At 42.6% G+C, this 12,199-nt stretch overlaps 1 protein-coding gene across 3 annotated transcripts in view; it reads left to right on the top strand.

The window, feature by feature from the left end:
- Window positions 1-12,199, top strand: part of fes (FES proto-oncogene, tyrosine kinase) — a 108,204-nt gene that overhangs the window by 39,297 nt on the left and 56,708 nt on the right. For all 3 annotated transcript variants that reach the window (XM_063071035.1, XM_063071034.1, XM_063071033.1), the window contains 2 exons: window positions 1,781-1,964; window positions 12,005-12,142. In XM_063071035.1, coding sequence (XP_062927105.1) covers window positions 1,781-1,964; window positions 12,005-12,142 — 322 coding nt within the window. The remainder of the gene's footprint in view (window positions 1-1,780; window positions 1,965-12,004; window positions 12,143-12,199) is intronic.

Below are 12,199 nucleotides of genomic sequence, written 5' to 3'. Positions count from 1 at the left end.
GTGGTGACACAGCAACAACCTGGCACTCAACGTCAGTAAGGCTAAGGAACTAATTGTGGACTTCGGGAAGGGGAAGTTGAGGGAACACACACCAGTCCTCATCGAGGGATCAGAAATGGAAAGGGTGAACAGTTTCAAGTTCCTGGGTGTCACCATCTCTGAGAATCTGTCCTGGGCCCAACATACTGATGCAATTACAAAGAACGCACAACAGCAGCTATATTTCATTAGTAGTTTGAGGAGATTTGTTACGTCAGCAAATACACTCACAAATTTCTACAGATGGACCTTGGAGAGCATTCTGACTGGTTGCTTCACCATCTGGTACAGTGGGGCCACTGCACAGTGTTGGAAAAAAGCTGCAGAAAGTTGTAAGCTCGTCAGCTCCACGATGGGCACTAGACTCCCCAGCATCCAGTACACCTTCAAAAGGCAATGCCTCAGAAAGGCAGCACCCATCATGAAGGACCCCCATCACCCAGGACATGTCCCTTCTCATTGCCACAGTGGAGTAGGAAGTACAGGAGTCTGATGACACACAGTGAATGTTTCAGAAACAGCTTCTTCCCCTCCACCATCAGATTTCTGAATGGACAGTGAACCCATGAACACTTCCTCAGTATTTTCCCCCTCTTTTTGCAGTACTTATTTAATTTATTTTTTCATGTACTTATTGTGCTTTATAGCTTTTATTACTCTGTATTGCAATGTACTACTGCCACATAACAACAAATTTCATCAGATACCGATGATATTAAACCTGATTCTGACCAATAGAGTTTGGCCCCAGCAGCATTGCAGGAGTTGCCAGTCAGCCTTGAGATCAATGTGGAGCTGCCTTAGGGATTCCAGCTCCAGGCTTCTCCTCAGGGTTTACTCCCCAGGGGTGGGTGTAGCTGCCAGGCAGCAGAGCTTTGAGATCATAGAGTTCCTTCGCCAAGGTGAGCTGCCAACCGCAGCTAACAAGCCGCATCTGCCTAAAGCCAGTACTCGTGTGTCCTGATATTCCCCTATTTCTGATACTCTGTGAAGCACTTGGGAGCTCTTACTATAGAGTAGTGCCACACAGTCCAGGCCCTTCTGCCCACAGTGCTGTGCCAACCTTGTAACCTTCAACAAGATAAATCTGAGCCCTCCCTCTGCCACCACCTTGGCAGTGTGTCCCATGCTGTCACCTCTCTCTGTAAAAATCCTACCTCTGACAAACCCCCCCCGGGAAAAAGTCTCTGGCTGTCCAGTCAATTTATGCATCTTATCATCTTGTGCACCTCTGTCAAGCTGTCTTTCATCCTCCTTCACTCCAATGAGAAAAGCTCTAGTTCGCTGAACCTATTGTCATAAAACATGCCCTCTAATCCAGGCAGCATCCTGGTAAATTTCCTCTGCACCCTCTCTAAAGCTTCCACATCTTTCCTATAAAGAGGTGACCAGAACTGAATACAATATTCCAAGTGCGGTCTAACCAGGGACTTATAGAGCTGTGACAATTTCTCGAGGCTCTATAACTCCATTTCCCTGGCTAGAGGAGGTCAGAACACCACACACCTTCTTAACAACTCTCAACTTTTGAGTGTTGATTGTAAGTTTGTTCCTGAAGTGTAATCCTGACTCAGACACTTGGGATTAGGAACAATGGACTCTGGTCTGAGAGGCTCACTCTTGAGAAGGGCTGTTGCCTGACAGTCTGCTGCTCTGTCCTGGACTGAGCTGGACGTTGACCTCCGGTGTCTCTCCCCAGGCTCAGCAGAATCTGATTACAGACATTTCTTTTCTAAATTAGACAAGGAGCGGGACAAAATGAAAGACAAGTACGTCAAGGCCACCATGAAGATGCACATCCTGCACAACCAGTACGTGCTGGCCGTCCGCTCGGCCGAAGCCCACCACCAGCAGTATTACCAGCAGGAGTTACCAGGGCTGCTCGATGCACTGCAGCAGCTGCACCAGGAGATGGTTCACATCCTGTAAGTACCATCCCTGAGTGCTGGACTGAAAATACTTTCCCACCCATCCCTGTTCTTCATCTAATTCAGCAGCATGTGATTTCTGCAAACAAGGGAGGCACTGTACACTGTTAAAGGTGTGTAAAATACTCCACAGGAGTTATACAAAGCATAAAATACAGAAGGAAAGAAAAATTATTAATGAAGTGACAAAAGAGGCAAAATAATATCAGCCAATTACTAAGCCACACCACGCAATATACTGCCAGAGGGAGCTACATATCCAACTGTTCTTCTGTGTCTATCAGTCTCTCTCTGCCTCTGTCCCCCCAACCCCCCACCCCGCTCCAACTCTTCATACTAGACATGGCCAACCCTGAGGAGATTTCCTTTTTATACCCCTCTAGATCCCTTCAAAAATCAAGCATAACTTTTACCCCAGTACTTTTCCAAACAAACATGTTTCTCATCATTATCTACTCTCAGGGCTGTCGACTGTTCCTCATGGCAAGTTCTCAGAACATGCCTGTGCACTAATTTCCTAGAAACCAACTAGCACCATTCTATCTATGAACTTCCACTTTATGTTACATATTTTGCCATGTTAGCAAACTGGAATCCAATTTAACTCTTTCGTTGCAAGTGTGATATTCAGCTTAACCAGCCGTTTGCAAGAAGTGGGGCAGTTTTGGTCTCCTTATTTAAGAAAGGATGTGCTGACGTTGGAGAGGGTACAGAGAAGATTCACTAGAATGATTCTGGGAATGAGAGGGTTAACATATGAGGAACGTTTGTCCGCTCTTGGACTGTATTCCTTGGAGTTTAGAAGAATGAGGGGAGACCTCATAGAAACATTTCGAATGTTAAAAGGCATGGACAGAGTGGATGTGGCAAAGTTGTTTCCCATGATGGGGGAGTCTAGGGCGAGAGGGCATGACTTAAGGATTGAAGGGCGCCCATTCAGAACAGAAATGCAAAGAAATTTTTTTAGTCAGTGGGTGGTGAATCTATGGAATTTGTTGCCACGGGCAGCAGTGGAGGCCAAGTCATTGGGTGTATTTAAGGCAGAGATTGATAGGTATCGGAGTAGCCAGGGCATCAAAGGTTATGGTGAGAAGGCGGGGGAGTGGGACTAAATGGGAGAATGGATCAGCTCATGATAAAATGGCGGAGCAGGGGCTCGATGGGCCAAATGGCCGACTTCTGCTCCTTTGTCTTATGGTCTTATGGTCTAAGATTACAAATGACTGAGCTCCAGGGCACAGTCCAACATCTGCTCAGAATCAGAATCAGAATCGGTCCAACATCTGCTCAAAATCAGAGTCAGTCCAGCATCTGCTCAGAATCCCTCTGCCCTCTGCCCTCTGCCCTCTACCCTCCACCCTCTACCCTCCACCCTCCACCCTCCACCCTCCACCCTCCCCTCTCCCCCCTCTCTCCTCTCCCCACGGAGGAAACCCACACAGTCACAGGCCAGCGTACAAACTCCTTACAGACAGTGGTGTGAGTTGCACCCAATTGCTGACACTTAAAGCATTTCACTAATCGTGCTGCCATTTAACCCTTTGTTAACAGTTCAACTGATCAACAGCTGCTCTCATCCTCCAGCTGATGGTCAATCTTCCAAAAGCAAGGAGTCTCCCCTTTTCCTCTGAATCTGAAATCATGGTGCAAGTCCCACTTCTACCATCTCCACTGAACACTCATTAATCTGAAACGTTAACCCTGTTTCTCTCATCACAGATACTCACTGATCTGGTTGGTGGTTTTATCACTGTCACATCAATTCAAGATTCGATTCAATTCGATTCCAGATTGGTTAATGTCATTTCCAGTACACAAGTGTAAAGGAAAAAGAAGTAATTGTTACTCCGGATCTGATGCAACAGGAAAAAAAGATAAAGAAGACAATAAAAACACCACAATGAATATAAATACAAAAGGTGGCGTGTGTGTAGATAAGAGGACTGACAGGAAATGATGAAGCAGTGGTGATGATGTAGGGGCTCCTGACAGACGGTGGAAAAACTTTTGTGTGCTATCCACACAGATCATGCAAGACCTAATTATATCGAGGTAGTAAAAAGAAAAAAAAGAAGAAAGAATAAAATTACAGATAAAGTGGACGCAGACAGGTAAACAGTGTAGGGGAGTCACAGATTGGGAGATGATGAGTTAAGATTAAGATTAGCTTTATTTTTCACACGATTATTCAGCTCCTCATTTAGGGTTTGAGAGGTTCGTTCCGGCGTCTGATAGCAACGGGATGAGAGCTGTTCTTGAGCCCTGGTGGTGTGTGTTCTCAAAGTTTTGTGCCTTCTGCCCAATGGGTGAGAGCAGAAGAAAGTGACCGGGGTAGGAGAAGTCTTTGATTCTGTTGCTTTCCAAGGCAGGGGTCAGTGAATGGGGAGGCTGTTTGCACAATGGACTGGGCTGTGGTCACAGCATTGCAACTTCCTCATGAAAGGTCTCAATATGAAACGTTGTATGTGTTGCTCTGGACTTCCAGCATCTGCAGAATCTCTTGCGTCTGCAGTTTCTTGTGGTCTCAAGCAGAGCGGTTACCGCAACTAGCTATGAAGCATCCAGATAAGATGCTTCCTTTTTTTTTGTAATTTATTTTTTATTGAAGTTCATCATCAAACAAGCATTTCCATAAGATGTATTTCAGATACTGTATATCATATAGTCATATTTGCCACAAATCTCCACATAATATTTATCTGAAGTATGCACTTATAGAAAGGAGAGGAAAGAAAGAACAATTGAAAGAAGAAAACTATGTACAAGTAGGGAGTGATTTTTTTTACAACATATTCATCAACTTGTGAGAATAAAATCAGGCCTATGAGGTGTTGTGTAGTTAAACCATTTTCCCCCAGTATGAATCAAATTGTTCCAACTTATGATTAACAGATGCTGTTATCTTCTCCATTTTGTAAATGTCCATTGTAATTTCCATCCATACATTTGAAGTCGGGTTCTCCTGTGATAACCATTTCCTGGTCTTTTTACCAGCCACCAGCAGTACATTCATTAAATATTTATCTCTTTTCAACCATTCTTGAGGTATATACCCAAAATATATGGTCTTACTTTCTAAGGATATTTCACATTTAAAAATGTCTTTTAGGGCGTTGTGTATCCCACTCCAATAGTCTTTGATAACGGGGCATTCCCAGAAAATATGATAATAGTTTGCATTTTGATTTCCACAATTTCTCCAGCAAACAGGGAGGTTACTATCATAATGGGATTTCTGAGAGGGTGTAATAAAATATCTTATCAAGTTTTTCCATCTGAACTCCCTCCATTTCTGTGAACTGGTACACTTCCATTGATACCTCCATATTATTGTCCATTCTTCCTCAGATATTATTATCCCTCCTTCCTTCTCCCATTTTGTTTTAATGTATGAAGTTGAATGCGTTTTAAGATTTGACAAACCCTTATACACTCTTGAAATGATTCTACTACCGTTGTCTGAATGAATGCTTTTCTAAATAGCTCTATCAGACATGTACTTGCCTTGGTTACATTTTTAACCATCCTATTAACATACTGGCGCATCTGCAAATACTGGTAAAAGTCTTGTTTTTCTAATGAGTGTTTCTCTTTGAGCATTTCAAAACTGAACAGTGTTCCTTCTTTCATTATATTGTGAATAGCTGTTATTCCTTTAGCCGTCCAGTCCTTAAATCTAGCATCCCGTTTATTCAGCATAAAATCCGTCATATGCACACCATTTAAGAATTGCAATATCTCCCTCTAGTTTATATTCTTTTATAATAGTTTTCCATATTTTAAGAGTCCATTTCACATATGCGTTATCAATATTATTTATGTAACTTTGTAGGTTGTTTATCAGTCAAAATTGCCTGTATGGGGATGGAAAGTATCCTCTCCTCAATGTTTTTCCATTGAGTGTCATATGATGGGTTGCACCAGCATATCACAGCTCTCAACTGTGCTGCAAAATAATCATCTCTAAGAGAAGGTAGGCCCCATCCCCCTTTTCCTTGGCTAATTGCAAAGTTTTGAGACAAACTCTAGGCCTTTTAGCTTGCCATATATATCTTGATAACATTTTGTTCCATTCATTGAATTGATTTTGGTTAATCTCTATTGGTAGGGTCTGAGAGAGATATAGTAGTCTGGGCAGGGTATTCATTTTAATAGATTCAATCCTTGAAGAGAGACCAAGAAAAGGAATTAGGTTCCATCTTGTTATATCTTCCTTAATTTTTTTTATATATAGGCGAATAATTGCATTCTGATAATTTTGCCAAATCTTTTGGCATAATGATGCCCAAATATTTGAAAGACTCTGTTTGCCATGCCAGGGATATCTACTTTCAATTTCTCTTTGTGGGCTATAGTTATATGAAAGTAGTTGGGTTTTATCTATGTTGATCTTGTATCCTGATAATTGACCATATTGTTCAAAGGATTGCATCAATTTAAGTAAAGAGTATGTTGGTTGCCCTAGATAGATCAAAATGTCATCCGCGTAACAGGCCAATTTATGTTCTGCCCCTTTAATAGTAATTCCCCTGATATCTTCATTTTGTCTGATGTATTGAGCTAATGGTTCCAGATATAATGCGAAGAGTAGCGGTGACCATGCACAACCCTGTCTCGTGCCCCTTTCTAGGGTAAAACTATTAGATAAATATCCATTGATTTTAATCCTAGCAGTAGGATTGTTGTATAGTACCTGTATAGTTTTAATAATTGTGTCATGTAGACCAAATCTATGTAAAATTCTGTAAAGAAAATTCCAATTAACCGAATCAAGTGCCTCTTCAGTGTCCACGCTTATCACTATTGCTTCAATTTCATTTTAATATGATCCATAATGTGAAGTGTCCTTCGTTTATTGTCTTGTGTTTGGTGTTGTTGTATAAAACCTGTCTGATCATTATGTATCAGTGTGGGGAGAAACTCTTCTAATCGTTTGGCCATGATGGAGGTAAATATTCTATAATCCACATTAAGAACAGATATTGGTCTAAATGACCCACATTCCATTTTATCCTTGCCTTCTTTCGGTATAGCTGAGATTATCGCCTCCTTCCAGCTGGGGGGCATTTGTGGCTTTCTCAGGGTCCAGTTCAGTGTGGGGAGTAAAACAGGGATTAACTCACTTCTAAACTCTTTATACCACTCTGCTGTATATCCACTTGATCCTGGTGACTTGCTTAATTTAAGCCTACTAATTGCAGTTGCTAGTTCAGCTTCAGTTATGTCAGCAGTCATCGTTCTATTTTGTTCTTCGCTTAAAGTGGGTAACTCTAAAGAATTCAGGAAGGTGTCAATTTGGGTTAAATTTCCCCCTGTAACTTTGGAATATAGAGTTTTGTAAAACATTTCAAAAGCTTCTTGAATTTCACTTAGCTTATTTTTTTTAATCACATTTGTTCTTGGATCCCTAATTCTATGAATTGTATTTTCTGCTATCTTTTTTTTCAGTTTCCACGCCAGTATTTTCATAGGTTTAGATCTACTTTCATAATGCCTCTGTTTCAGAAACATTAATTTTTTTTCCTGATTTCTTGTGTAACCAAACTATTAATTTCATTCCTAATTTTTTTTATTTCTTCTAATGTATCCTGTGCCAAACTCGATTTGTGTTTTTTTTTCTAGTTCCTTCAGCTTATTTTGTAATTCCTCTAATGTTTTATTCCTTTTTTTTCTTATATGAAGATATCACTATAATTTTCCCTCTTAAGTCAGCCTTCAGAGTATCCTATAGAATAGGAGGTGAAACCTCTCCATTATCATTGAATTCTAAGTAAAGACCAATTTCTTTTTTAATTTGTTCCTTAAAATAGGGATCATTGAGTAGACTTGAATTTAGTTTCCAAATTGTATTCTTTGGTTGTAGGTCAAAATCAACAGATAAATATATAGGTGCATGGTCACTTACATCTATTGTCCCAATTCCACAGGTGATTATTTTGTCTTTTCCAAAAGTTATGAAATAGTCTATTCTTGTATATACAGAATGGGGGGCAGAATAATGAGTGTAATCCCTTCTGTCAGGGAAAAGGTCCCTCCATATATCAATTAGACCAACATCCTCAAAAAGATTGTTAACTTTCTTATGTAAGGACTTTGTTTCATAGGTTTTTCTATTGGAAGAGTCTAACTTTGGTTGTAATTGTAAACTTAAGTCTCCCCCACATATCAAGAGACCTTCTGTTTCCGTTACCATAATATTAGTAATTTTCTGGAAAAAACTAATGTCACTTCCTGGGGGTGCGTACATATTCAATAAAGTAACTGGATTTCCGTCTATATTCCCCCTTACCAGTATATATCTGCCCTCCTCATCTCCCATTTCGAATACTTTTTCAAAATTTAGCTTGCTTGAAATGAGAATAGCAACTCCTCTTCTATGTCCTGATTTATATGAGAAGAAAAACAAATTAGTGAAGCCCATTCCTTTAATTTTCCATGCTCATTATCACTTGTGAGTTTCCTGTAAATATACTACATGGGCTTGTTCTTTTTTCATTTTTGATAGAATTTTACTGCATTTGATTGGATTTAACAGCCCATTGACATTAAAAGAAATGAATTTTACTTTGTCCTTAGCCATGTGTATTTATCTGTCAGTATATCATTGAAATTAGCAGAATAAAACTTAATCGATCTACTCCCTGAACAAATAAAAACCAAGAAACGCGAGTTTTTAAAAAAGGCAGCGAAGGAGTGATTCCAAGGCTGAGGTCTCTAGTAGCTGACCCTGGGTTGAGCTAGAGGAAACGTCTAGCCATTGGGGATAGCCTCTCCTCTACCTGTGAGTTGAGGGCCCCCACTGCAGTACCCATAAAAGTAAGTGAAAAAATCTATGTCCATTACACAGAAAAGATTTCCCTGTGTATTCCTCCCATGTATATATTCTCATTTAGGTGGGGAAAAGGGAGCGAATGAATGAATAAAAAATAAAATAATTGAGTAATATAAAATCCACATTGTAATACGTGCTTCTTGAGATAAGTATAGCACTGTCTATTTAGTCATAGTCATAGTCATACTTTATTGATCCCCGGGGGAAATTGGTTTTTGTTACAGTTGTACCATAAATAATAAATAGTAATAGAACTATAAATAGTTAAATAGTAATATGTAAATTATGCCAGTAAATTATGAAATAAGTCCAGGACCAGCCTATTGGCTCAGGGTGTCTGACCCTCCAAGGGAGGAGTTGTAAAGTTTGATGGCCACAGGCAGGAATGACTTCCTATGACGCTCTGTGTTGCATCTCGGTGGAATGAGTCTCTGGCTGAATGTACTCCTGTGCCCACCCAGTACATTATGTAGTGGATGGGAGACATTGTCCAAGATGGCATGCAACTTAGACAGCATCCTCTTTTCAGACACCACCGTCAGAGAGTCCAGTTCCAACCCCACAACATCGAATGAGTTTGTTGATTCTGTTGGTGTCTGCTACCCTCAGCCTGCTGCCCTAGCACACGACAGCAAACATGATAGCACTGGCCACCACAGACTCGTAGAACATCCTCAGCATCGTCCGGCAGATGTTAAAGGACCTCAGTCTCCTCAGGAAATAGAGACGGCTCTGACCCTTCTTGTAGACAGCCTCAGTGTTCTTTGACCAGTCCAGTTTATTGTCAATTCGTATCCCCAGGTATTTGTAATCCTCCACCATGTCCACACTGACCCCCTGGATGGAAACAGGGGTCACCGGTACCTTAGCTCTCCTCAGGTCTACCACCAGCTCCTTAGTCTTTTTCACATTAAGCTGCAGATAATTCTGCTCACACCATGTGACAAAGTTTCCTGCCGTAGCCCTGTACTCAGCCTCATCTCCCTTGCTGATGCATCCAACTATGGCAGAGTCATTGGAAAACTTCTGAAGATGACAAGACTCTGTGCAGTAGTTGAAGTCTGAGGTGTAAACGGTGAAGAGAAAGGGAGACAGGACAGTCCCCTGTGGAGCCCCAGTGCTGCTGATCACTCTGTCGGACACACAATGTTGCAAGCACATGTACTGTGGTCTGCCAGTCAGGTAATCAAGAATCCATGTCACCAGGAAAGCATCCACCTGCATCGCTGTCAGCTTCTCCCCCAGCAGAGCAGGGCAGATGGTGTTGAACGCACTGGAGAAGTCAAAAAACATGACCCTCACAGTGCTCGCTGGCTTGTCCAGGTGGGCGTAGACACGGTTCAGCAGGTAGACGATGGCATCCTCAACTCCTAGTCGGGGCTGGTAGGCAAACTGGAGGGAATCTAAGTGTGGCCTGACCATAGGCTGGAGCAGCTCCAGAACAAGTCTCTCCAGGGTCTTCATGATGCCACCGGTCTGTAGTCATTGAGGCCGCTGGGACGCGGCATCTTCAGCACAGGGACGAGGCAGGACGTCTTCCACAGCACAGGAACCCTCCGGAGCCTCAGGCTCATTTTTGCTTCTGTTTAGCTTATCAGCACTTTTGAAATTAGTCAGACCGTATGCCTCTTCTGGAGGGGGTGAGGGCTGTCTTCAGAAAACTCACGGTCTCTTCCTGATATTCTTCTCTCGCTCTCCTCCTGTCCTCTGCTTTCTCGATTCTGTCACTATTTCCCAAGCAGAGCGGGATAACTGCTCAGCCAGGCTTTCCCTCGGTTTGATCACACTGACGGGCAACCCTCTGTCCTTCATGTCTGCAGTCGCCTCTTCCACTGTCTGATACAGCTGCGTCCCGTCTTCATAAAACACTTGCAGTTTAGCAGGGTACGGAGTCTGGAATCTAATCTTACTTTGCTTTAATATTCACTTCGCTTCAGAATATTCCTTACGTTTCTGCAGGGCCACTGGGGGGTAATCTTGATCAAAATATATTAATTTCCCGTTCAAAAATACCACCTTCTTTCCCCAGGCCTTGCGCAGAATCTCTGCTTCGGTATTGTACTGAAGGAATCTAATTACTGTTGAGCGTGGCTTATCTTCCCTGTCTCCAGAAGGCCTCGGGACGAGCGCCCAGTGTGCTCTCTCAGTTTCAAGTTCCGTAGTCGAGGGAATCTCCAGCGCATCCCTCAGCAACTTTTCTACCAACTCTACCATAGACAACTCCTCCGCTCCTTCGGGAACATTATATATCCTGATATTCTTCCGTTGTGATCTTCCCTCCTGGTCCAGCAGTTCACTTTCTTGTTGATTTAACACTTTTATCGTCTTACTTAGCATCTGTTCCACGTTTTGAAAGCAATCTTCCGCCTTTTCAATTCATGACTCTGCCACCGCTATTTTCTGATTGACGTTGGTGAGCTCTGACTTGATATCATTTAGTTGCTGTTTTATGTCTTTTTGGACTTCCGTATCTCTTCCAGAATTTTTATTGAATTTGCCGCTTCTCCTGAACGAGGCCCAGTGTCAGCCTCGCTATCATGAGCTTGTGTAGGAGAGCTGCTCGTTGCACCCCTCTTGTCCACAGGCTTCGCAGTGACTTTTTAAAAATCTCCATTCCTTTTCCCCATTCTTGCCCCCCCCCCACCCTTACCAGTTCAGATATTTTCAAGAGATTTTGTACTTGGTGGATTAAAGGGGCAAAATAAGTGTTTTTCCGGAGGAGCTGTTATTTTAGGCTGTCATTCTGGATGATGACATCACCCTGCTCCCGATAAGATGCTTTCTATGCAACACACACAAAACGCTGGAGGAACTCAGCAGGCCAGGCAGCATCTATGGAAAAGAGTACAGTCAACGTTACGAGTCGAGAACCTTCATCGGAATTCATGCTGATTTCCTCCAGCATTTTGTGTGTGGTGCTTGAATTTCCAGCATCTGCAGATCTTCTCTTGTTTGTGATAAGGTGCTTTCTATGATGCCTGTATAAAGATGGACAGGAGTCGTCAGAAGCAGGCTGAGCTTCCTTAAACTTCTAGCAGAGCCTACTGTTGTTTCATATTTCCGGCAACTGCAGGTTTTTGCTTTGGATGACTCAACAGGACACTGAATGCAGGTGGCAGCCCGCTCTGAGTGGTTCCTGAGGTTGCTCTGAACTGTGTCCGGGCCACTGACGACAATCTTCCCATTTGTCTTCCCACACCCACAGCAAGGACATCCTGCAGGAGTACCATGAGCTGACGAGCCTGGTGCAGGACGAAGTGGTGGCAGTTCACCGGGAGATCAGCAACGCGATCGAGGCCATTGACCCGCTCAGGGAGTACGACAGCTTCATCGAGCAGAACAGGTGTGTGATCCATTCCCCTCAGCCAGTCAACCCACGTCTGGGCATGACCAGGGTCTG

The sequence above is a fragment of the Mobula hypostoma genome, chromosome 18, assembly GCF_963921235.1.
Source record: "Mobula hypostoma chromosome 18, sMobHyp1.1, whole genome shotgun sequence".
Taxonomy (NCBI): domain Eukaryota; kingdom Metazoa; phylum Chordata; class Chondrichthyes; order Myliobatiformes; family Myliobatidae; genus Mobula; species Mobula hypostoma.
Note: the sequence above shows the minus strand (reverse complement) of the source record. Positions and strands in the feature narration are given on the sequence as shown.